At 40.1% G+C, this 27,467-nt stretch overlaps 3 protein-coding genes across 3 annotated transcripts in view; 1 reads left to right on the top strand and 2 right to left on the bottom strand.

Annotated features, from left to right (window-relative positions):
- Positions 1-10,676, bottom strand: part of cckbra (cholecystokinin B receptor a) — a 38,847-nt gene extending 28,171 nt beyond the window's left edge. The window contains exon 1 of the mRNA XM_018701766.2: positions 10,532-10,676. Within this exon, the coding sequence (XP_018557282.1) occupies positions 10,532-10,676 (145 nt within the window). The remainder of the gene's footprint in view (positions 1-10,531) is intronic.
- Positions 10,677-18,135: 7,459 nt separating this feature from the next.
- Positions 18,136-25,554, top strand: cpo (carboxypeptidase O). Its single transcript, XM_018701771.2, has 9 exons — positions 18,136-18,273; positions 20,066-20,105; positions 20,214-20,315; positions 20,401-20,505; positions 20,649-20,765; positions 21,067-21,160; positions 22,309-22,511; positions 24,523-24,607; positions 24,711-25,554. The coding sequence occupies exons 1-9, from the start codon at positions 18,206-18,208 to the stop codon at positions 24,974-24,976; spliced, it is 1,080 nt and encodes a 359-aa protein (XP_018557287.1). The 5' UTR covers positions 18,136-18,205; the 3' UTR covers positions 24,977-25,554.
- A 197-nt stretch (positions 25,555-25,751) lies between these two features.
- Positions 25,752-26,984, bottom strand: nudt15 (nudix (nucleoside diphosphate linked moiety X)-type motif 15). Its single transcript, XM_018701775.2, has 3 exons — positions 26,679-26,984; positions 25,986-26,182; positions 25,752-25,889 (listed from the first exon to the last, which is right to left on the bottom strand). The coding sequence occupies exons 1-3, from the start codon at positions 26,825-26,827 to the stop codon at positions 25,786-25,788; spliced, it is 450 nt and encodes a 149-aa protein (XP_018557291.1). The 5' UTR covers positions 26,828-26,984; the 3' UTR covers positions 25,752-25,785.
- Between the last annotated feature and the right edge of the window lie 483 nt (positions 26,985-27,467).

The following is a 27,467-nucleotide window of genomic DNA, read 5'->3' as shown; positions in this document are numbered from 1 at the left end:
GATACATGTTGCTGCATAACTTACATTAGTAACTTATTTATGACGGCTAATGTTCGCTAATGCTGGCAAACTTTGGATAGGTATTGCTGCTATAAAGCTAAATTGAATTTAATCAAACTATGCTGTTACCCAGTTACTGTGACTTGTGACCACAATAATTATCTATTATCATCATCATGATGATAAATGCCATTTTACTGCTAATCTGTACCACGGCCCATGCCTATGGCTTGTGTCTTTTAGTGCGTGAAATTCCATTTTACTAACTTTTAAACTATTTCTACTAACATTTTATACAGATTAATGCTATTGGCTGTAAATATTGTCCTTTATGTCTTATTTCTTAATGTTGCTTTGCATGGCTAATTGGCTTTTAACACTACTGCATATTTGTGCTCCGTTGCTACATATTGCTTTGCAATTGCTACATATACTGAATGGTGGAGGTTACCATATTATTGCATCAATGTTTTGCAGCTTCCCGCTGCTGAGCATAATTTGTGTACTAAGTTCAGAATGCAGACTTTGTAGCTATGGTTGTAATTTCATACTCCACTCTCATTGTTTGTATTCATTTGGTGTCTTGCAAAAGGAATGCAGTTGAAAATTAGCCAGCAGGCTAGCACTGGCACCTTTACAGTAATGGTGATTAATGTGTGTTTTTTGTTTGCTTTTTAACACATTTGAGGAGCCCTTCTCACTGGCAATAATCCCCTACTGCATTTAACATTATGTACTACTTTACATGTAAGTGGCAGAGTTATTATTCTGAATGTATCAGACAACCTACAGAGGAACAAGACAGCAAGGATAAAAGTAGACAAGGTCTGGATTTGAACCCAGGACACAGCAGGATACATGTTAATCACCTCTGCCACCTGAGGGACCGACTTGCCCTCAACTGCAAATATGAATTATTCTTTTGATAAGAAAATCCTCTGATGGCTTTGAGAGCAATTTCATCAGCTGAAGACTGACATTACAGTTAATATACACCCACCTTGCTTCAGTCAGTGTAAGACATCTGCAACACAGGTGATCGATGTACACAACAGAATTATGTGCGAGATGCATAATCAGCACTAACTTATGAGACTTCCTACACACACACCAGGCAGGGAGCTCCCACCGGCCCAACAGCTTCTACTGTGTTAGAATCTGTGCCGTCCAACCAAGTGAAAATGGAATTATCTATTCATTGAGCACCAGCAGTATGTCGGCTCCCCCGAGCCTAACGACTGCAGGACAATTCACTTTGGTGACTCTGATTCCCTCAAGCGTGACAGCTGTGTTCAAATCCACAGGCATCCATAAATACAGCACAGATAAAATGCATGGCGTTCACCTCGGAGATGCTCGTATGCAGCAGGAGGTGTTTACGTGGAGCGTTTTAGCCATAACCCAGCTCTGAAAGATCAACTCCCCTGCTTATGCTAGGGTTGTGTCATTGTGTAGTTAACCTCTGTTTGTCCTATTCTTACTGTGTGTGGCTCCTGCTATGCAAACTGTTATATATATATATATATATATATATATATATATATATTATGATTCCCCATGGGGATCATTAAAAATTCATTCATTCAACACTTCGCTTTGTCTTATCCGTAGGAGAGGATTAGTACGACTTCAGAGGCACAGCCAGCCATTTAAAAGCTTTTCACTGAGGGTTGTGGAGTATTTTTTCTGGCTTGATTGATGGAGCTGGATCTCATCATGAGACATGAATAAATCGTCACAAAGATCATTAATAATGAGTGGTAATAATCTTAGAGGTGATGATTGCAGAAAAAGAGCCGCCGTTCTGAACTATCCTTTTAATCACAGCCTCACCATGGGGCTGTATTTCCTACCAAGCCCCCATGAGATGATGAAATGTTCCAAATTGTTAGAAATGACTGTCAGCTCCGTCCAAATCTGATGTTACTCCTAATTACAAGTGAGCAGAAAGCCCTTTGGAGATGAACCTGTGAAGCAGCAGACATGAGTCAGGAAATGAGTCTTGAACTTGTGGGAGTCAGCAGCCAGTTTCTTTTTGAAGGATAACTCTGGTATTTTTTAACCTTATTTTCCCATAGTTTGGAGTGTGATAGACAGGAACAAGAATCTTAGCAATCACTGCAGTATTGAGCAAGAATCTTCTACCTTATACCTTGTAACAGTTGTAATCCAATGGGCAATTGTCTGCGTCAAAGTACATCCAGTAAAGTGCTTGTTTTTGCGACTGACAGGCTCAGATTGTTTGCGTCATTATAGATAAGATTCCTATAGAGACAGGCCTTTTTATTAAAGAGTAAGATCCTTTTTGTTTAAACCAGAAACATCACTATATATCACTACCAGACTCCACTGACAAAAATATTATTTTTCTGTTTTACCAAACAGAACATGGGAGTCGTTGGAATGCTGCTGCCTTAATCAGTTTGTTTGTTTGTGTTATTGTGTGGCACTTAAACCTCAGTTAAGGATCTGAATACTTCTAACACCACTTAAAATCACACAATAACACAAACAAACGTATTACAGCAGCAGTATTCCAGCAACTCCAGTGTTCTAAAATTACTGTTTTTGTCAATGGAGTCTGGTAATGAGATGTAGCATTTTTCTGGTTGAACAAAAAAGGATCTTAGTCTTTAATTCTTACTTTGACATTGATAATTGCCCACTGGATTTTGTAGCTGTCAATCATCTACAGGCCAAAAACATGGGAAAATATGACTCAGGTTAAAAAAAGGAGTTACCACATCTACCACAACATTTAAACTGCAACTAATTATTTATTTTATATTATTAGTTTACTAGTTGGTTATTTGATTAAATCTGTTATTAAACTGTTCATCAATTGCAGAGGACAGATGCTTCACCACATTAAAAGTAAATTGACAGCAACAGAAAACAGAAGAAACCACTGAACTGAGGGTCCACTTGCTAGCTTTTTCTCACAGTATTCATCAGCAGCTGGAGTTTTCTCAGTTATCATCATTTTTCATAATAGGTGGCTGTATATCATGTCTCTATTTAAGGATGATCTGTGAATGGCCTCCATGTTCATCATCTGCTGAAAGCTCTGGAAAAAGCTGTTTTTTGTTTGTTTGTTTTTTTAAGTTATGTCAAAGTTATGAATGAACTTTCAGTGAATGTTTGCCGTTTTGCTTTCTGAATAACTTACCATATTAACTGAATTTTGTTTGGCAGCAGTGAAAATATAAAAATCAGTCTGACATCATTAGATTTGCCAGATGACTACTGTGTTGAGACATTTCCATTTTTCCTTGAAGGGAAAAACATCCTGAAATTAAATTAGCATTCTTATTACAAAGAGTTTCTTCCAAAGTCAGAAACACGAGAGAAAGATCTCTTTATTTTTAAATGTCATTAAGAAATAAACAAATTTATCAATGATTGCCTTTTCTGTGGGCTTATATAACATTTTCCCATATGTGAGGCATTATCAGTGATACTAGAGAAATAGTAAATTTGAAGATAAGATATTTTAGCTCTAATAAAACCTTCGGCAAAATAACTTCTATTGCATTTTTATATTTGGTTCACAGATGTCATCCCACATGACGTAATGATTTTGGCAGGAAGGTGAATAGGAATAATGAACTGCTGTAATTTACCTTTTATGGTGTTCATCTGTGAAACAGCACAGGAGGAAAACTGGCTCAAGTCAAGTCAGACCAGACTGTGTTTTGCACTTGATTTTTTTTTTTTTCTAATAAGCTTTCTAAGCACAAGGATTTGCTTTTTATTAGATGTCAACATTCATTTCCTCATAACCATTAATGGTTGTGTTTTGGAGTCATTTCACTCTAACCAAGTAAACTCCAAACTGTGAATAAACCACTACAAACATTCTGGGTTTGAATGTTTCCTCAGAGTGGAGTCTTGCTTCTAATACCTGATCTGTATCCACACTGCCAATGAATTACTATCTTACATCACTGAGTACTTGATAGTTCTGGCTTGAATCCCTGTCATTCTTCTCTGTGAGGGCTAATCAGATGCTACCTCTTTTCTAATTGCCAATGTAAGTTCAGAGTTGACAGCATGTCTTGTATCCTAAAAGATTCAATCAAAAGATAGGAATCAGGATAGTGAGCTTTCGACCTCTTCTTCCTGAGAGGAAAACCACGATGGCTGAATACCAAGACCACCTTGTGTCAGGTATGTGGATCTCTGCTCGACTTGTCTGAAAGTCAAGTGGGCTTTCAATCAGCATCTTCAGAGTCAGATGCATGAATCAGATCTAACCTGTTGACCCTCTCTTTAGCCGTCTACTCCACACACAACTACACTGTATTACTAAGATACGAAAATATGGCGGCAAATGAATCCTTTGACAGCAATTTAGCAGAGTGCTCAATGTGCAGAGGCCCATCTCTGTATCACATTTTATCAGTGTAATGAGGGGAGTTGGTGTTACAGTCAGCACAATTCACCTCAATTAGTCTTTCTACCATGGCACCCCATGAGAGAGTAATATTGATCCTACATTACTTTAAAATTTTCAGAAGTTGGAAAGGAGCTTGTTTGGAGCACACAATCAGCACATATTCAATTACCCATGAGGCTTTGTCAGACATGTATGTTAGCTTTTGATGTTAATGCTAATCCCCCTTTCTCTGCTTCATTTACATATTTTAAGATCTAAAGAGAATATTTTAAATGTAAAGAAACCAACATTAACCATTCCAACAGGCAACTTGAGAGGACACTGTTTGGGGCTGGACAATAAGCTAGATGGCAGATGACACATGTACAGTAGGTGTGAGCTCATGTCTATTTAAAGTAAAGCATTTAGCAGACAATCTGAGGCAGGGTTACTGCACTGCAGCCTCTCCCGAGGGTGACAAATTCACTAAATCCCTGTCCACTCTGCTGTGTCTGCAAACACAATGACAGCGAGGCAGATGCCTGCCAATGTTCGACAGGCAGGCTGGCTGCCAACAGTAAATTATACTCCCATAGTACCCATGTTTGCAATGAATGTGCATAACAATTACTATAGTATGGTGTTTCCAGATGCTTTAATGTCCAACTGTATTGGCTGCACCACACTGTCACACAAGAATGTGCAACAATGATTCTGCAAAACACCTGATTATAATCAATGCCAATGTTATTGTTCAAGGTATAATCACAGTCAGGCAGTTTAGACAGGCTAAAGGTTGTAGTTACAGTTAATAAAAAACACAAGTGTTAATTGGGAGTTTGTGAGGGAAGGTGAACTCTAGTCTTGTGTATGACAATCAGATGTACTACACACCCATCCACCACCCTGACCTCCACATCCTTATTTTACAGCTCATGTGAGCAGCAGAATCACCCACTATGACAATAATACTTAGTGATAATGAAAGTCATCATTTCCAATGATTCAACCATTAATTCTCCAATTGTTCGTTCAAAACTGCCTTTGAAACTTTGACTCATCTCTCTAAAATACTTCCTAGTTTATCATTAACCTTGGTGTTACTGATACTACATATATTCTTGATTAATGTAACCAGATGTCCATTTCCACTGCTGCTAGAAAATCCCCATCAAATGTTTCTGCAATTTGATGAATTCCATTCTGGTTTTCACAGACCAGACAGACTTCCACTTTGCTACATCATTCATATCAGTTTGATATCTCTCATCATCTATAAGATCCACAGCGCTATCTCTCCTAGATGTGCTGGTATGTTATGACAGAGCCAGGCTAGCTGTCTTTAGACTGAGCTAAGCTAACGGGCTGCTGGCACTACCTTCATATTTAGCTACAGACATAAGAGCGGTGTCAGTCTTTGCTTGCTTTCTTGCTTAGTGAACCCAAGACAACCACCTTGCTGAGTATAACAGACTAAGACAACTGTCAATCAAGGTAAGGGCAATGCCAAATAAACCTCATCAAGCCTTGGTAATCTACTTATTGGAGCAGTCATTTTCAAAACTGTTACCAACAAACTCATTAAAAGAAGTGAAATTAACTACAGTGACCTCTAACGTGTTTAAATTGACTAAATAGGAGCTTTCTCATTCATTTCAGTGTAGTCTCATTGGAACTAGCGCCGTGTAGCTATTAGAGGTGCTGAAACTTAAGGGATTCCCAAATCAAATTAAACATTCAGCTGAGGTGTTTGCCACTTGATTCCCATTAATCACTATGTAAACAAAGCCAGCAGTGAGGTACCAGTGTTTCCAGCTGGGACATTATGCTGTGCAATTACCCCAACTGGACTTTCTCAGGACTATAGAGACCTTAAACTTTGTAGGACTTTGAGTTCACAGAGGGGAATTCGATCAATGATTACTGCTCAAATCAGAATCATTAAGCTTCTTAGTCACGTACTGTGGTTACACAGGGGTTAGGAGCCTCACAAGTACAGCTGTTCATCACTTACACTCCGCCGGTGAGTCACATGATTAAGGATTAACGGACAGTGAAATTAGTCCCGCACCATATGCACTGAATCTAACGGATACCAGATAAACCCATAAAACTGCAGCTCTGCCTCCCTCCATTCCTCCGCTGTAGCGAGTTAATGAGGCCAGCACGCAGACACAGGGCATTACAGATCAATACAGCTATTGCATGGTTGAAGGAGTGCTGAGCATGTTTGAGGGGATCTTTATTAGTGCTGTCACTCTCTTCAGGCATCACTATACACACTCATGATCTAGGGTGAGCTGATGAGATGGATGCATATTAAAGCTATAATCTCTTACTGCTTTTCTTTAATAAATCAACACTAAAACAAAGGGATTTCTTATGGATTGTGCACAAGAGGCATCAGCTCATTATCAAGAAGGAGGATGCTCCCAATATTCTGTACACTCAGCACACTCTGCGTGTGCGTGCTGTTTGTTCCGCCTCGCCAGGTCGCTTCAAATTTTTCCAATTATTTGATCTGATTACTGCGATCATGTTATGACAGGCCGCATCACCGTGTACATACCTGAAGGGAACGAGATGCTAATTTCTTCTACTAGACACCTCGTTGTAGAAATTGGTTAGATATTAGAAACTCCTGAGCCCCCCCCCCCTCCTAAACTATTGGGATTCAGCATGTGGCTTCTCTGCAGTAACAAGTCTCCCTGTCTCTATTTCTTATTTTTTAAACTTAGGGCCCGGGGCGACTGGTTGGATTCTCTCTGAAAAATGAAACAGCATTCATTTAATGCTTATGAGATCCACTTCATGATAACTTATCTCACATGCACTCAAAAGAACCGGGTGAGCTCAGCAAAGTGCCACTTTGAATCAGCGGAGAATGGAGAGTGGCCGGGGCGAAGCCAAGGTGCAGCTACAGATGTTGTACCACATAAACAAGGTCCCGTCTGAACTGAACTGCTCCCAGGAGTCCAGAATGATTACTATAATGTGATATGTGTCAGGTGAGATGTACAGCTGTTCTACACTGTTGACAAATGACGGAACAGAACAGTCCGTCTCTCCAGAATAAACATGTAAATACAGTTATCTGTGAGATAATATCATATTTTGGGCATTTAGATTTAAGGAGGATTCACCTCTATCTTTGCTGAGTTTGAATTCTACATGGATGCAACTGAAATGATTGGTCTAATGACATTAAATTAAATCTGAACCACTCTGATAATCCATTGCTTATTTAGACAAAGAATATAGCAATTCTCATGGCAACGTCAGCAAAAAATTAAAGTGAGTGTAAGAACAAGAGTGGGCCACCTCTCCCACCCCAATCTGAAATATTATCATACACCTGAATACAACAGTATACTACATTAAGACAATGGATATACACAGGCAAGCACACCTGTACATCTGTATTAAATATCAAAAGTAGTGGGGCTGGATATAAAATAGGATATAAAATAGGAAATGCATTAAATCTCATTCCTGTAGATCTAAAGAAGGGGGTGCCTTTTTTTGTTGTTGTTTTGTTTTTGTAAAAGCCAAATTAGTTATTAGCAGTGTCTGTTTGCAGTGTACCCATAGATGAACAGACAACTGTAGCTGGATTACTTTGCATCTTTTTTTTTTTTCATTTGGAGATAATGATATTCTCGAAAGTGTAAGTCACACTGAATCTAATGCTGTGTCTGCCTGTGTGTTCAGATTGACTCTGAGAAGGGAGTGTCGTCTTAGGTGTAAATTGTCCTTTAACCACCACCATGAGCTGTGTGTCACAGATACAGCTACTGCTCCACCTGCTGACCCTGTCGCTCAAATCAGCAGCCGAACTACAACAACTAACTTCCTGTAGTTTATACACCAGCATGCACCTGTCATATTCACCTCCCACAGTATCTTCACCTCATGTCTCTCACTATACATGCCGCACAATTCTCCCACGCCTCACAATTTGACAACCTCTATTGTATCTATATGAACTTAAAGAGAAAGAAACCCCAACAGTTCATGCAGGGGTGGCAGCAGTGTAATGCAGCAGCTTACAGCCATTTGAAATACAATCAGAAGTCTTAGGCTGGTCAAAGATAAGAGCCCAGCAAGATGATATGTGAAGGTCTAAGTATACAGCCAGTTAGTCAGGAAGCTTTTGTAGCCTTTGAAAAAACTTTAAGAGAGGTTCCCTCTTACTTGCTGGTTAATGTGTGATAATGAACTGAACAGCTTTGACTTTTGGATTATTGGTGGGACAAAACAGGTCATTTTCAGATGGAACCTTTGGCTTAAGGAAATTGCCATGGCCATTTTCTGACAAGTTGAACCAAATCATTAATTTGCAGATTAATGCCTAATTAAAATAATCATGAGTTGAACAAATCAAAGAGCCTATGTCAACTTAACTTAAACTGGTATTTTTGAACCTCTGCCTTACTTCTCCATGTTTTTGCATGTAAATGATTGGTAGGGGAGAACGGTATACCTGGAACTGCTAAACAGCTGCTGCAATGTAATCGAATACTGAAACTGCCATTTAAATCACTGTTTTTGTCAATGGAGTCTGATAGCGATGAACCGGCTGTTTCTGTTTGAACAAAAAGGATGTTACTCTTTAACAAAAACATCTATCTCTGTAGGACTTCTATCCATAATATTGTCAGACGCTTATAACGACAAATGAGCCTGTCAGTGGCAAAAACAAGCACTTTAGTGGACGTACATTGACATGGATAATTGCTTCATTGTTTATACTGCAGCAGCTGTTTAGCAGGTCTGGATGTACCATTCTTGCTCAACAGTAGAAGTCAAAATATGAGAGAAGCTCAGTCCTTTTGCAAGCAAAGGGAAAAATCTCCAATTCAATGAATCGGGTGGGGTAATTCCACAAGTGGTGGGGTGGGGCTTTAATTTCCTGTCCCAGCATTGGAGTATCACAACTGAGAGCAACAATACAGCTGCATAATCAGGCTCTATTGCTCCCCTTTAGCCTGAAGGGAGACAGCAAAGGAGGAATAACGCCGCTAAGGATAAAGGTAAATAAAAGATGAGTGTTTGTGTTTCTGCAAGACATTTCTCTCAGTCAAACACTGAACACACTCCACAGCGTCTCGATTGCTTTCAGGGTGTTGAAGCCCTATACTGCTGCTGATGTTCATGCCTGCCTCTCATATAAGGTCAATAAAAGTAATGCAGCACAGAGGAAGGAACGGCCGTGAATTATTTAGTGGGGGAAGATTTGAAATTTTCTTGATACTGCAGCACACGGGGAAAAATTAAAAAAAAGAACTCTCGCCCACGTTCAGACCTCATTACCTAATCAGCCCACTGGTGTCCTGATATAAGAGACGACGATTGGGGGTGGGGCTTATCTCCTCTCATGTGGGGTTTAATCTCCTCAGCATTTTGAGAATTACAGGCGAGAAAAATAAACACTCAGAATTAAAACAGCTTCTCACACTGCTTGCCAAACACTGCTGCTCACTCTGATTGTGGTGTTATTGATGCAGAGGGAGGCAGCAGTAAATTGGGTTGCTTGGTGATTGATTGCACACAGTGAGGCTGAGGAACTTGACTTGAAGAGAACTCCTGATTGCAAATCATCTCTGAGTAAAACACAGAGATCAGGCAGGAGGGATGATACAAGCGAGATAGATGGGTGCTGGTGCCAAGGAGAAGTGCGTTTTGCTTCTGTTATAAAGATCCAACTTAATATCTGTGATCAAATTACATTAGGTTTACTGATTACATTTTTAAGCAGGTGATCAATCATACATGGCAGTTTGTAATTAGAAGCAAACAGCACTATTTAGCTGAAATAAAAGCTAACTCCATCTTTTTTACCAAGAGGCTGGTGCTTTTATTTTGTAGGAAATATTCAAATATAACCTTGTTTTTATAAAAAGAAGTTTAAAAAAATGATGGAATTATTTTAGAATATTTAGAGAGAATGAGCAGAGCAATGTAATCGATAAACCAATAATCAATAAACAATAAAGTGTAACACCTTGTTTAACACATCTGTTTGGGGCCAGATGCTGCCTTTTCCCTGATGGAAGCACTTGGATGCTATTATAAATACAGTTTAACACCTCAGCTTGGATGATTCATGACACAGATTGGTGTAGAAAAGAAGAGAAAAAGAGAAGATCTTACCTCTGGCTCTGGTGGTCGGTCTCGTGAGGACGGAGCTGTTCTTGCAGCTGATGTTATACTCGGTAACTTCCACGCTGAGGTTCCCCTGCTCCACACAGCCCGCCGACCCCTCCAGCACAGTCCCGTTCATCGCCTGCAGAGCCATCCTCCCTGGGCGACAGGGGACAGGTATCTGTATTAGTATTAGTATTAGTATTAACACCTGCACGGGCTGTTTAAAACGAGAGCCGCGCTGGAATCAACTTGCCACCGTCGCCTTCTTCTTCATAACAGCCGGAGAAGGTGGGCGTTATGAAACTTAGGGGAAAAAACGCCCAAACTTGAGTTTACTGAATTTCAAACCTAACACCGTGGAGTAAGTGAAGAATAACCGGAGTGTGACAGGTTAATTCTTCCGAAGTCGTGAGGGAAACCCCGTGAAGCGCCGCGCAGCGCAGCGCTCACAGCACCGGACTGTGGAGGAATGAAGCTGCGCTGCTAAGGCAACTGAGGAGCTCTCTCTCTCTCTCTCTCTCTTTCTCTTTCACACACATATCCACACACTCCCCCTCTCTCTTTCTCTCCCTCTCTCCATTCACAGTACAATTTAGCTAAAGCAGTACTTGAATAGGCTTCTTATCTGAAGCTGCAAGGTGGGCTGACTTTAGGTTCTTGTCTCTGTATTAAGAAAATTGCTTGAAATTGGAAGTTTCTAGAAGACAATGTAGGTCAAATGTATAGTGGGTATATGGGAATTTCTTCAAATGTGTGCTTCCTGGCACTGGCAGAGTAAGTGTTGCTAACAGGTGTTGCTAGTAGGTTAGTGACAAAGAAGTATTAGCCAACTCTGCTGTGAAGAAGCAGAGTACTCATTCTGCAGTAAAATGGCCTTTGTGAGCAAAACATAACTTAACACAGACGTATAAATGTATAAGCAGTGTTTTACTGTTGCAGCCTATCCAGGTGGAGCTATTTTACAGGAATATTTTATAGACACAATGGCGGTGGCAGCATGTGTGGCACCCTGGGCGAACCCTCCTTACAATACTGTGTTCATTATTAAGACTACACACCAGTGTTATAGTTGAGTCACTAAACCTCGAGTCTGAGTTGAGTCTTGAGCCCCCAGTATTCAAATCTGCTTCCAAAATCTGAGTCACCAAAGAAGAGTCAGAGTTGAGTTTGGGTCAAGTCCCCGTTCCCAAGGTTGAGTCTTTGCATCAACTGTTAATTACGATATCTGTCGCCTATTAAAAATAGTCTAAACGCAGTCAATGCTCGCGTCCAAGTCCTGGAAATCAGGACTCAAACTGGACTCAAGTCCGAGTCATGGACTTGGCAAAAATTTAGAGTTATGTTGGGAAAATGAAAGATATAGAAAACTGATTGCGGTGCCCTGTGCTGCCCTGGGCTAAATCTGCAACTGTATACTGCTAGGTAGTTCAGTCTAATAGTTCCCAGCCAAGGAGTCAGGCCCCTCCAAAGGGTAACGAGATTATTTAAACTCAAGGGACAATGGATCCCAAACAGACACTGATTTTTGTAAGGGCCCCATAAAAGCAGAGTTCAGACCAGCTGAAATGGGCCTCCAGTTCACCAACGTCTCCCTCTCTCAGTTACAGGATCAGTGTCACCAGTTTTGTTAGGACTCCTCTTTCATTAAATTGCTTTAATTCAGTGTTCCACTTCAGCGGATCGATAACACAACAATCTCCTTCTCTCCAGGAATGAATGCTGTTGATTTCTCTGCCCTGATGAACAACCTCCAGGTCTTGCAGGATGTCAGGGGGATCATCAGGAGGACAAAGAGCCACAATTCTGCGAGGTTTAGAGGAGAGTACCGGGAAGCTTTTTTCTTAAATTGTCTGGTGATTTACAGAGGATGGTGCCATGGTTACAAATTGGTTTCTGGCACAGGAACAGATACTGCACATCCAGTGTTTTTGACATGAATTCCACTGTCTTGTTTACACTTGGACTGTTTCAAATGATTTGTTTTAAACTGGAGAATGTCTTGGAAGTTTTCTGTTGCCTCTGGAACAACTGTTAAATTTTCCACTTGGCCATTTGGCTGACCCTCAGGAGTAAGGTGAGAGGGTCTGGGACTCTTGATGTGCAGCGTGATGACTTTGTTTATGGGGAAGAATCTCAGAGTGCCTCAGGGTTTAGTTCACCGCTTGAGATGATACTGATGCTTTGAAAAACGTCTGGGGGCTGCGGGGGAGGAAGGGGAGTGAGTTTGCACTGTGGAGGAGGGCATCACTCTTTGTTTTTGTGATTTGTCAGGTGGTTGCTGTCAGTCCTGCTGATGGTTTTACAAGTACTTCTATTGCTTTTATACTGTTCTTGTGTGTGGGAGGTACAACAGTGTGTGTGGTGCTCCAGTTTGCCTAAAATGTGCTGGTTTTTCTTCCACATTTTTTAAGATCATGGCTGATTAATATAATGCCAAACATCTTTCCCTTCTGCTTCCAAATCTGAAACCTCAGATGTGAGCTTGGCAGCTGCTCCACATTGATTTTCACTGTATCAAGGTCTTCACACGGGTCATGACTGATGAGATGAGGAACTATTCACTCTCTGATTGTCCCGGGTGTCAGAACATCCTGCTCCAGCAGAGGCATTTTGTTGGTGTTGTACTTCAGTACGACTGAAAGTGGTGTAAAAATCCACTCAAGCAAACACAACTCGGGTAAAGTATTAGAGCCTCCGATATGTGAGAGAGAGTGTCAGTCCAACCATTTAAAGAATTTAAGAGTGCCCCAGGGCAGCTTAGTCAGTATTAATGACAGTATACCAAACTGTCCTAAAGCTAGAAACAGGAGCAACTGACTGAACTGGAATGGTACAGGATTATGTTATGTGAACCATATGTGAACCACAGTAAGCACAGTAATAACATATATGAACTTGGAAAATGTGTTTTGTTGTTTCAGTTTGTCTTCAGTGGAGGCACATTGCCTCATAATGTCACACAACACACGTGACACGAGTCAAATGTAGGGTTTCACTCTTTCTTCTCTCTAAATACAAATCTACCAATGACACCAAAAACCATCTGATCAACCTTCAAAGGGCATTTGATACAGTAAATGAAATAATGAAATAATTCTGTGTAATAAACTGGACACTATTGGGTGTGATGACCTTGTAGCTAGCTGGTTTAAATCACACTTTAGTATCAGTATGTAAATATTAATGGTACCATATCAAATCCAGGAGTGGTCACATGCGGTGTTCCACAGGGATCAATCCTAGGATCTATAATATTAGGATGCATTAAATGTTTTACTAAAGTAAATGGAAATTTGGATTTGCTGCCAAATGCCACAGCTCTCTAGTTAGTGTTTCAAAAGCTTTCCTCTGATCTAATTTCATGAAAGAATTAACAATATCCCAGTTTATGTATGCATAATAATAACTACTGTAATCACTGATCTCATCCGATCACTATCACCTCATGTAAGGGGTAGGCATGTATAGTCCTTAACAACTAAATGACCTTCTAATACAAGAGAAAATTGATCTTAATAGGAGTACAGGTATGTGTATGGTGTTTGACGTGAGAATGTTTGAGTTTCTGTGTTAAACTGCCTTTGTTGCCCAAGGATATTCTGATAATCCTGTGAGGTTATATTTTAGTTTAGCATTAAGACTGAAAGCAGTGGAACAAGCTAGCCTGGCTTTCTGAAGAAGAAAATCCACATACCACTAATTAACAGAAATTTTATAATTCTGCTTGTGTATAGACTTTGTCACCTTTGACAGTCGTGCTTCCAGTCATAATGCTAAGCAAACCAAGTCGTCTCCTGACTCTAGCTTAATACTTAGAGCAAATGTTGCCTTGAGTCAGATGAGAAAATTGATATCTTTTTCTCCAATCTGAGCCCAGAGACAGCAAGGTATAGCAAAAGACAGGAAGCAGGGCCAAACAGCTAGCTCGACTCAGTTCAAAGTTCAAAAACACACTTAACAACAGTTCTAATGCTCACTAATTACAGACTGGAAAAACACTGCATATACAACATTTAATTTGTATGCTTTTGAGGTGCTGGTAGGCAGATATTTTTGTACCTTTACACTATATTTCTCAATAATCATAAAGCTAGAGCCAGGCAGCAAATAGCTAATTAAAAAAACTGGAAGCTGTAAAACTGCTAATTGCTAACCACCTGTTTCTGTCCAAAAGTGTAAAATATACAACTACCAGCACCTCTAAAGCTCACCAAGTAATATACTGATGGTTCATAATGAGCGAGCTTCAGAGCTGTTGGTAGGTATGGTCTTTAACTCCTTTTTTATGCTAAGAAATGCTAACCCTATCCTCGATGTAGCATCACAACTAAGAGAGTGGTATCAATCTTCTCACCCAGAGAGCAAATAAAGATAATTCTCAAAATGTTAAACTATTAATTACCTTATTGAACTTGGCTTCTGCTTTTTTGTCAAACTAAATAGCAAATTAAACAAAAAAATGTCACATTATTATACACCGCACACTGATCTCTCAAAGTAAATAACATTCTCTCATAGCTGGGAGTCAGACACTTAAACAAATACTAGTATCGGACACATTTTAGCACCAGCAGACACTTCATCTCTTAAAATCTACCGACTCATAAGAACCCTGAGGCCTCTCAGGAATGTGCTCCAAAAAACCTGCCGTTCTCCTCAGCTTTGCCATCTGTCCAGATGTTGACACAGCTTTTCCTCACCACATGCACACTCCAAGTTAACTGCACCTCATAAAACAAAGAATCGAATGGTGAAATAAACTGCCGGAGTGACCGTAAAACGCTAGATGAAAACGCTAGATGAAAATGGTCAGGTGATGCAATGTTTGGCTCCAAACTAGTATGAACACTAAATAACACCCTGAATGTTTGAGCATGAAAAATAATTCAGTCTTAATGTTAGAGTAATCACTTATCTCAGCCTGCATGTGCATGTTCCCCAAACCAAACCTCATGATGCAATCAGTGGGGTTGAGGTAATATTACGCACACACACATGCACACACATATGGACAAACAGTTTTTGAAATGTTGTAAGCTTGTGTCTGAGTACAACCGAGCGGCCTGCCTCTCTCATCCAAAAGCATTAGTGCTTTCATCCATCATTATGAAGAAACAGCCCGTGATGTGCGCTTTGATTCTCTATCTGGGACACACACACACACACAAATGCATACGCACCCACAAAGACACACACATCTCGGGTTTGTGCACACGGGGCTGAAGCAGAGACAGGTCTTGTCTCTATATCTTATGAGCAGCTCATGAATAGACATGATGCACATGTCAGCAAAGGAGCGGGAACAAAGAGTTGAGTTGCTGAGGCGTAGTTAACAAGCGAGCGTTTTACTGTCAGGGTATAACCAAAGAGCAGCCAGACTGAGACAGAAAGAGCTCAGAATGAAGAAAAGACTGCGCTCCTAAGATAATTAATCTCAATGGGCTGAAGTTTGGATTAAAAAGCACAGTGTGGATGGTGGTGAGGAATTGCCAAGAACAGCAGATTACATACATTTTTAGCTGACAACATAAAAACACCTACATCCACTCATTATATCAAAGCAGTGCCCACTTTAGATTTACTCCCACTGATGGACTATTTTGGAATAAAACTCTCATTGTGCACAGGTGTTTGCAAACACTCTCCCTCAGTCCATATGTCTTCAATTATCACATGGTACAGGTTTGATCTGATCTCAGCTCTGTACTGACCTCTGCTGGTCAGTTCTACAATCCACCAGCTCTATCTGTATGTTAAAAGCAGACCTTGCCAGAGAGGATATATATTTAAACATGTCCTAGTTAAAGTAATTTCCTGTTCCTATTTTTTCAACTTCATTTTTAGTTCTTTACTCTGGCAACATCAGAGTTTCACACGCTCAGCCATTAGAATACACACACCTTGTGGTAACTGAATCATTTCAACATGGGGTTCAACATGTATGACAGTCACTTCAATTCACTGATGAATGAAAGATTGTTTATGTTATGAAGACTAAATTCTAACGTCACAGAACCTATTGTTGTATCTCAGCTGCTGATATGCTACGTCAAAGTATCACAGCTGATTTGATAGGATAGAGATTAGACATCTTTTCCTCCCCATTTAATGATCTTATATAACAGTGCCATAGGAAAGGTTCAGCACTGATGTCATGGAGAAAGCAATAAACACCACAACTCCAGTAATTAGAAATTACCTAGATAAAAGTATTACTGCAACCTAATGAGTCACCAGAAACTATTAATAACAGTTTGAATTTCAAAATAAAACTCTGCTCAGTGTAAATTACAACAAAGGCTTTAGCATGCACAGCGCACCAAAGGTGCTTTAAGACAGCAGAATTATAATTACATTATGTTTTTGATCAATATAATGAAGAGAAGTTGTTAGTTTATGTATTTGGTAAGTCCATCCATCAGCTATACTACTTATCCTTTCAAGGTCACAGAGGGCTGGAGCCAATCCCAGCTGGGTGAGAGGCAACCACTAACAGGCAACCACTAACAGTCACATTCACACTAATTTAGTCTCCAGTTAACCTGACCTGCATGTCTTTGGACTGTGGGACCCGGAGGAAACCAACACTGTCATCTGTAGAGCCACACTGCTAACACTGCTCAGAAGTCAGCTACAGCTGCTGAAGGACAGAAGCCAGGATACAAGACAAAGATAGAGCATTTAAATTTCACCTCTAAACTGAGAACAAACTCCAGTTCAGTAAGAACAGACTTGTATTAACATGGAAATGACCATCAAAACCAAACTCTGATTCCTTTTGTTAAACTGAATAAGTCCAACACCTGCACTTATGGCTCAGTAATGTGTGGACCTTTGCTCTTTTTCATTAGTGTAGCCTCATTATTGTTCCCTGTCATGTCTTTGACTTAATCTATCTAATCTAATCTTCTCTCCCCTGTATTCTTCTTATAAAACATGCTATCCTGTGCATCTGAACATGATGCTATCAGTGTTAGGCCAGGGTGTAGGTTACTTTTCAATTTGTCAAAGGTTCCAGGCTGAACCAAGGAAACAAATAAAGCAATGATTGATGACTAAAGTGAGACCCCGGTAATTTAAGACAGTTATGCATTACACAGCACTACGCCTCATGTGAGTTCATTACAAGGAAGGACTTAGGTGGAAAATCAATATCACTTGCACGCTGTTATTTCTTGAGCACGATCAATCAATCCACCACTCATAGGTATGTTGAACCTAAAAGTGGGAGAAAAGAGTGAGGTGGAGTGGATGCAAGGAAAGGTTAAAGTTAGCAGTAGAAACACAAAAGGTCAAACTGCAGAGGAAGTGAGGGCGGCAGATAAAGACAGGAAAGAAGCTTTCACAGCAAGTCAGTGTAACGCCTTAAAGCATGTGCCTCAAGTCTACATTTTATTATTTTTATTGGCACGTTTTTATCAGACTGTCAATGACCTTGATGATTGTAAGTATATTATGGTAATTTAAGGTGAATACTGATATTTAAAAATATCTTTTATTTTTCTAAAGGATATAAAGTAATCAATGCTCCCAGCTCAGATTAAACATTAACCAGCACAATGATTACATGTGTCCTGGGGCAAAGGTGTATCTTTATCTGATGTATGTTTTCTATAAAGGCTTTCCAGAGGTCAGTGAAGGAGCAGTTGCAAAGAGGGAGAATATATTAATATAGTGACAATGATTAACTCTGTGGGACTGGGCTTTGTGGTACTGCTCTCAGCAATGGGAGCAGCAACAATAGAGAGGTGAGTGTTTTATTCATAAAATTACATATTGACAGGTTTTGGAAACTGATGTCATCTCAGTTGCTTTTGATGTTTTTCTTAGCATCCACACTGACACAGTGTAGTACTCAGAGGTTGAATAAGCTTTGAGATACACAACTAATATATCAAAATACTCAGTTAAAAGTAAAGGTCTTTAATTCAAATTTAATTTAAGTAAACGTACTGAGGCCAATTGTGCTTTATTGGAAAACAGCCCATATTAGAGTGTTACATTATTATAAATTATTCAAGCTGATTAATTAATTAGTTGATTGACAGAAAACGTATTAAATTATTGTAAAACTATTGTAAAAGCTCAACAATTAACATGAGGCTGATTTTTTTTTAACCTTTCAACAGAGCCATGTTAGCGGTTCTCCCAGTCTTTATGCTCAGACAGCTACCTCCTTGCATAAACAGTGGTACCATCTGCTTATTTAACTCTCATTTAGAAAGCCAATAAGTGTATTTCCCAAGATGTCTAACTTTTCTTTAAAGGAAAAAGCAGAATTTTAACAGAAAATTAAAGCACCAAGTGAAGTGGTAAATATTCTTAATTAGTTTTCATTTCTGCCTCTACTTTAACAAACATTATGCTTTGTTCTATGAGAAATGTATGCACCATTACCTCTGTTTTAGCAATTATAAATAGATTAACTTTATAATCTCTTTCAGTATCTCAGTGATTTTCACTGGACTGCACACTGCATATGTAAAATACAAAATCTATTGGAGGCAGGACCAGGGAGATTAGTGGAATTAAGTACACAGGGGCTGAAAGTGGTGAGTGCCCTTTAAAAAGCTTAGAATCAAAAGTTTACTATATAATTATCTATATTATATCATTTGTTTATTGTGCAGTTTTGAAGTTTACGTGATTAGCATGATGAGTTAACTATTTCTGTTGCTGAATAAATTGTTTGACAGATTATTTGTTGTATTTAAAAAAATAGCAGTAGAGCCTTTCAGGGGCCACACCCCCCTCTGAAAGGTGACAACAGGTTAAGTCCACTCCTGCAGTATGATGGACAAAAATCATCTGTCTCTACACTGTGCTCTACCATTGATAATGATGGTGAGGACTTCAGGTGAACTTTGAACCAATTATGTAATTATGTAAAACTGTAAATAAGGTGATAGAAGCGATAAAGAATACAGTCAGAGAGAACACAGCTGTAACAAAGCTAGCAGTGTAATATTCTAACATTATATTAGAACTATAACAGCCACAGAGAGTGAATCAGCTGCAGGTTCATCACAGGCTCGTCATGAGGATGAGGATGTCCGTCAGACTGAGCTCATATAGTGATCAGTTTACAACTGTATCACAACATTACTGTTGCAAAAAAACCTCAGCAGATAATAAAGTGCTGTAGACTGAGTAAATATTTAACATCAGTCGTCTTTATTAAGAGAGTAATAGCATGTTCTAATGGTTTGTTTTAAGCTTTATTACTGCAGCTTTTTTACACAGCAGCCACACTTGTTAGACACTAATTAACCTTAAATTAAACATAATACAAGTCAATAATTATTCTGGATTTATAGGGAAATACAGTGTCAGTTCTCTCTCACTGTAGGGCACAGAGAAAGATGGCTTTCATTTCTGATGACCCTAACAACCACTACAGTCATTTCTATGAGTGTAACAGATGTATTAAAAAAGAGAAGGGCCCCCACTAAGGCTGCACATGCATGGGGTCCAGATTTCACTGTCACACCACTGTGTGTGTCTCCTGTACTTGCCTTAATGTGTGTTTTCATGCTGCAGAGCGGAGTATGACTACTACAGATACCATCCCATGCCAGAGGTGAGAAATCCTGATCAACGCTCACACACGACTTCACTTTGACACACACACACCACACACACACACACTCTCTCTGCTGTAAATGTGTAAATACTGTACTCTCTACAGATCTTCAAATGGATGCTTCAGATTGCAGAGGATCACTCTGATCTTGTCACCATAGTGAATTATGGACTCAGCTATGAGATGAGGACTATTAGCTTGCTTAAGGTAATCAAAATAATTTTTAACTGTTGATTTTAGAACCAAAATAATACCAAATACCAAACTGACACTGGAGTGTATTGTCTTCCAGATTGGTCTGAATACTGGAGAGAAAAAAAAAGCTATCTGGATGGACTGTGGTATACATGCCAGGGAATGGATTGCCCCAGCCTTCTGTCAGTACTTTGTAAAACAGGTAGGAGACAGGCAGTCATTTAAAGAGCTAAATTTATCATTTAAATAAAAAAAGCAAATTACACAAGAGAATATTAGGGATAAACTCTCAGAAAACCAATATATCAGCCTGACCCTGATGTTTTTCTTTGTTCCCTTAATCAGATTCTGCAATCATACCAAACTGACCCGAAAATGCAAGAGATGATGAAGAACATGGACTTCTATGTCACACCAGTGCTCAACGTGGACGGCTACATCTATTCCTGGAAGGACAACACGGTGAGTTCTTGTTTTTGATAGGATATTTATCAAATTACTTTTCTATAGTTCTGTGCTCAAGCTCCCAAGTCACAGATGAACAGGAAATGATGGGATGATAGTCTATTAAGCGATAGCAGTAAAGTTTAAATGAGCTACAATGCAATTATTGAATAAATCGATTTACAAAATCATCTCATTTCCAAAATAAGATGAGTGGAAAATTAATAGACGAGCATGTGCTGTATTTTATCTATTACTAAACTGATGGAATGATCTGAAGCACCTGCTTTATCTTACTGAACATTTTGGCCCAATTCAGACTCGACTGTGGAGGAAGAACAGATCACCAGGACCTTCAGGCTGCGACTGCTACGGCACTGATCTCAACCGCAACTTTGATGCCAACTGGGGCAGTGAGTGTTTTCATTCTCCATTACACCTATCCTATACAGCCTGTTGCTTTGATTGTGTGGACTCAATCACATATGCTGCATTTAACTGACTTGATGTTACTGAGGGACATAAAAGAATGATCAAACTGCAGCAGAGAGATCTTTATATTTTCTCCCCAAGCTTCAATATTACTGGATCCTACAATTCCCACAATGCAACATCACTATCACATCATCAGGGTTACTTTTTCAAGCTTGACAAAGCTTCTCCAGAGCCACAGAGGATATTAAACAACTCTTTTCACAGGCTGAGATGTCCTCCTCATGACGTGTAACTCAGCCTGTGATTCATCGGGGCACTGACCCTGAAAAGTATTTTTCTCAGCTGCTACATTTGCACTGAGCATTGCATCATGGGACAAATACACAACGTCCCTACCATCAAGCAAATTCAATATGCAAACAAACTGATATCTTTAAGTGTAAAGATGTTGAATATCAAGCCAAAATTCTGGCTACTGCATTACTATAGTGACTTCAATTAATAAGCATGGGTTTTATTTAAAGGTGCTATAAGCAATATTTTCAAATTAACAATGGATCACACCACTAGTATGTGAAAGGGGTTGCTAAATGATGACCCCAAAAATCTGAAGCTCTCCTTTGCTCTACAGGGTTAGGGCTTTTGGCTCATTGTTTTGGTTTTGTACTGTTCTGGCTGACTCTCACTGCTGTTATCAGTGTGGTTTCCAGTGAAATATTACAACAAATAAACAAATTTAAAAAACCACCCACTGTACGCTACTTGCCCAGCATCAAAAAATACAGACAGAAGTGGCGAATATAGTGGAGCATTTAGTGGCAAAAAAGCTAAATATTTGCTTGGCGAGCTGGTATTGACCTAAAACAAAGATAAAACCAGACCAAGTACTGGACTAAGTAGGCAACTTAAAAGATGATAACATCAGTTAGTCAGCAAGTAACCAAAAATCAGTTAATGCAGCTTTAAACATAACCATTTTCTGTACATTTATACTGAAGTTGCCAACATGTGAAGGCTGTAATTGCTGCATAACACATAAAAAGATTAATTTGCCAGCCTCTGTTATGAGAGGAAGCAAAGACTAAATTTGACTCTGATGAATCTGTTTCTTTGGCTGCTTTCACAGCGGTTGGTGTGTCATTTAACTGCTGCTCAAACATCTACTGCGGGAGCAAACCTGTGTCTGAGCCCGAGGCCCAGGCTGTAGCTGATTTTGTAGGAAGACGGAAGGACGACTTCCTGTGTTTCCTCACCATCCACTCCTACGGCCAGCTGCTCCTAGTTCCCTATGGACACCCCAACTTCACCGCCTCCAACTACGACGAGCTGGTATTTAAATCTACAAACACAGCAATGCATGTTTTACACATCCTCTGACAAAGAACATGTACACACAATATTCTCCATGATATCACATACCAGCTCCGGATAAACATCTTTGTAGCCTGACTATAATTATCACTGCATGCTTCTACATTAATAAAGAGAATACTCTGCATATTACCATAGAAACTGAGCTCATGTAGATCACAGACACCCATAGTAAAGAAGATAACCATGTTAATATTGGATTTAATATTGTTTTGTCAGATATACAGTAAAGTTGAATGGTGCATGATGAAATGTAGTGTATAGAAATCACACACACCGATGTTATTAATACACTTAGCATCTAAAAGCTGTCAGTCCTCATCTGACAAGACAGAGCAGAACAGGAGGGAGCTGCGTTAAGACTGACAGTGGTAAACGAGTGTGTGGCTGTTGTTAGGAGGGAGGCTGATGCAGGTAATAACCCGCTGGATCCATCATCCAGAGAGAATTATGCAAAACAGGATTATGTCCATTCGTTTCCCTGGCTTTAGCAGGACTTTAGCAGGCAGGCGTCAGGCCCGCTCTCCTGAGCCATTCAAACTACACCACCGCTCTTCAGCTCAGTGGGACGCGGAGTCACATCAGACTTTCTCGGATGATGCTAAGAGATTTTCAATTATGAATCTCAAATGACTGAACCTGGAGCAGGATTTATGAACACAGAGACTCAAAATCTGATGCTAGAACATCCTGGTGGGTCTTCTAGATCAGACTGCTCTCATTCAGTTTGACTAAACAGTGTAGTCCAACTGATACGTGATCTCTGAAGGCAATACTGATATTTGGGTGTTTAAAAGTCTGATATGGACAGACATTTTTTTGTCATGTCAAGTGTCTCACATCTGGAATAAATCCAGATGCACCTGAAGCAGTTGTTGTCATCGTCTTCATGGCTCCAACTCACACCACTCCCTCACCCACACAGATCACAGTCGCTGATAAACAGCACAGCAGCTTGGTGCACCTACTGAGGTGTCTAAGCAGTGCAGTACTGCATATACAATATACATCAACAGTGTGTTAGCAGCAGAGCAGCAACACAGCCCCAGGCCTCTTCCTGTATCTACACTGGATGCGTTCAGGCACACTAACAAGCGTAGGTCACCTGTGTTTGGCCTGAGCTAAGAGCCCAACACTCAACCACTGTAGTTACACATAATACAGAAGAAAACAGACTTTGAGTTGCAGGTCAGTGCATACAGAGCAAGTGAAACACTGTACACTGTAAAATATCCTACTTGATTTGAAGAATATAAATATCAGCAGATTTTTTAAACTCTTAAACATCAATATCATCAGCCTCAAAAATCCAATATCAGTTGGGATCACACTATAGACCTCAAAAATGTCCAATTATCTTGTCACCAGTGCATCTTCACATTCACCTCCTTGTAAAGGAGCAACAGACAACTGGGGAAACAGATGCAAATTGTAGCGATGCAGCAGCTCGACATGCACCTACTGACTGATTTTGAGTTTAAAAGATAAAATACACATCAAACAGTGGAAATAAATCAGGGCTGCAGTGTGTCTCTTCATTCCTCATCATATATTCCACTGTTCTGTTCTGATCCAAAAAAATCAGTTCACACTCCCCCACCACCATCACCATGCTGTTTGTGCAACACATCAAACATGGCGTCATACCTCGCGATCTTACGTCTGTCACAGCTGAGCCTGATATTTTCTGCTCATTTTGCCAGATTATTACGTCAGCCACACAGGTGCCAATTCATGTCATTAATACTGATGACGCTACAGAAAGTATTAATCTTTTTTACCATGTAAAACTGCTTCCTGTTGTCTCCCAGTTGCCAGAGAGCACTTCTAAGCTGGATATAGATTTACACAGTCAGCCTTTTGCATCTGTATAGACAGAATAATGTGTTTTATCACCACTAGGTTTCTTGATTCTTCCTCCCTGCACATTTCAGTGACTACATGACAAAAACTGTGTCTGCTTCCTCAGATGAAAGTGGGTTTGGCTGCAGCAGACGCCATTAAGAAGGTCCACGGGAAGAACTACACTGTAGGAACCTCACCAGATATATTATGTAAGTAAACACAAACCTGACTGAAAATGAGACATATTAGGTTTAAAGGATTCCTGGGCAGGTTATATTGGACAAATAATAAAAATAAAAACCCTTTCTACAGACCCCAACTCTGGTTCATCCAGAGACTGGGCTCGCATGCAGGGCATCCCCTTCACTTACACCTTTGAGCTGAGAGATGATGGGACGTTCGGCTTCAAGCTCCCGGAGAATCAGATCCAGCCGACCTGCGAGGAGGCCTACCAAGGAGCCCTACACATCATCACCCACGCCCACGACAAGACCTTTAGCAGCGCCGTGGCCACGGCTGCTGCAACCCTGTGGACCATGCTGGTGGCAGTGGGTGTTACCTGTGCCACTCAGATGTGAGGTGGAAAAAAACTGTATGAAGGGAAGTGAAAGCTGCACCGCTCTCATCATCCTGCATATACGGCTGTTAGTCTGTTTCAGAAACAGGTTGGATTTTTAAAATCCAGTATTTGCAAGATTTTTCTGACCTCACCTGACAGAACTTTATGCTCATATCTGTATCTGCTGAATGAATAATAATGCATCCATGGCTCAAATTACTACACAGCTTTTTTCTACTCAGATTTGTACAATGCTCTGCTGTTTGTCCAGTGTTTAAGTTAAAGTTAAAGTTGTCTGGTTTCTTCATCTTTCACTCGGGAGCAAAATCTGCCTTTAGACTTGAAAGATATAATGATCTGACATTAATCATGATAATTAATGATACTGACTGACTGATAACATTTTTGGTCATATCAGCATACCAGCCCCACCCAAGACTATTTGCTTTCATCACTGACATGTAGCCAACATTACCTGGCACTAAAAAGTACCAACTCATCTATAAAATATTCTAATATATGATATTTTCCCTTTGTTCATGCAGGTGTTTTAATTGTGCCATTATCTGCTATCTGAAACATGAATAAAATCACAGCTGATAATCTCAGTATTTAAATTCCTTAAATAGAAAATGCATTACTTTTCTACTATGTTTGTAACAACCGTTCTTGACATTGGATTGGAAGATACAGTATGTAAAGTAACATTTGAGGAGCTGTAAACTAATCACTGATGAGGTGTAACAGGTATGTCTGCTTGTCATGTGGGGAAGGATAAAAGTTTCCCAGCGTACCATGCACTTTCAAGGTTGAGGTTGAGTCTTTGTTTTATGTGTTCCTGAACGGATGGAAGCCTTGTTGTCTCAGACCGGCCAGCGGCAGGAAGAGCTGCTGCTCTGGAGGAAACTCATCCCAGCGTGTCCATGTCCAGCCTGGGAGGGAGAGGAACATACATTTCTTTTTCATCATCTGCTCAGATGGGGTGGAGATGATTTTTTTCTTCCTAATTTAAAACCCACTTCACGTACCCTCGTTCTTCTCTGGCTCCAGGTTCACCGGCTCTCCTGACTGCTTCCTGTCCAGGTCTCCTTGCATGAATATAGTGACGTAGTGGTACTGCTCCTCCAGTCTGATGGAGTTCACCACTGACGCAAAGCGGACGTTCACCAAACGCACCCCAGCTTCCTCCAGCACCTCTCTGTGAGCACATTCCTCCCACGTCTCTCTTTCAATGACAGAGAATCAGGGTGTCACATCCACTGGAAGTCATCACATTTAGGTCTTCCTTTCAACATTTCATATTTCACAGTCACAGTCTTCTACTCAACTAACTGCACTTTAACTTTAAGATAACATAGTACCTCTAATTTATCTTCAAGAATCTCAAAATGACTATCCCACCTCACCACCTTTCATCATACCGCATTTAAAAATGAACTAAATTTGGACTGGTGCACACTTATCTGCCAGGCCTTGTACCAACGCAAATTCATAACACATTCCAGTAATTATTCACAACTTGAAGTAGAATTCGGCATGATAATAAACGACAAAATGCGTGTATTTCATTGTGATTTCTGTTCTAATAGTAGAAAACCATCGTAGTAAAATGAGTAGTGCGCATGTTTTGTGACTAGGAATGGTGCTGAATTATATGAAAGAAGACCGGTGTTAAGCTGCTAAGCCGTGTCAGGTTTGTGAATGGCGTTTGCCATACCTACCCAAACTCCAAATGACCGCCGGGGAGCTGATATTTTCCCTCACCCATCGCGCTTCTCCGTTTTCCGAGGAGAACACAACCAGGGTGGGACGAGTCCGTTACCAGCACTCCGACCCCGACCCCGGGACGTTTTACAGTTTTATTTGACATGGGGACAAACGCAAAAACGCTTCAGACGTCGAGCGAAGTTAGCCAAACAAATCAAACTCGCACGCGCCACGCGCCAGAGGAGCTGTTCGAGAAGTTCAAGAGGGTTCACTTCCGTGTACTTCCGTCTTCGCTTGAGAAACCGTTTGGGAGACCAGACTATCTTGTTAACCAACTAACTAACTCCATTAACTAATTGTTTGGTTCTGTCAAAAAGTTAAAAAGAAAGAAAAAAAAAACAGAGATTAAAGGCATATGCAGCTGCAGCTGTAACATTTCAGTCACTAAATCCATTTGAAAACTATGACAAGCTGTCTAGGGCATATAAGAATACTCCACTTACACATACCTATGTACTGGTACTAAGCACTTGCACATTAATACATACTGTCATGCATATGCATACATACAAGCAGCAAGCATGACTATGTATGTACAGTATTTGTGTGGTTAAGGATGTATGTAACCTGAAGGCCTCTTACATTAACCAGAAGCTGCTACCACAAGGTGTCAAACCAACCACAAATAAACACAGAAGAAGAAGGAGTTGAGCTGGACATCCAGCATCTGTGAGACCTGCCTAATTTTGTGTGGGTCCCCCTTGTGCCGCCAAAACAGCTGGACACAGGACTGCTGAGGGTGT

This window comes from Lates calcarifer, linkage group LG7_2 (assembly GCF_001640805.2).
Source record: "Lates calcarifer isolate ASB-BC8 linkage group LG7_2, TLL_Latcal_v3, whole genome shotgun sequence".
Lineage (NCBI taxonomy): Eukaryota > Metazoa > Chordata > Actinopteri > Centropomidae > Lates > Lates calcarifer.
Note: the sequence above shows the minus strand (reverse complement) of the source record. Positions and strands in the feature narration are given on the sequence as shown.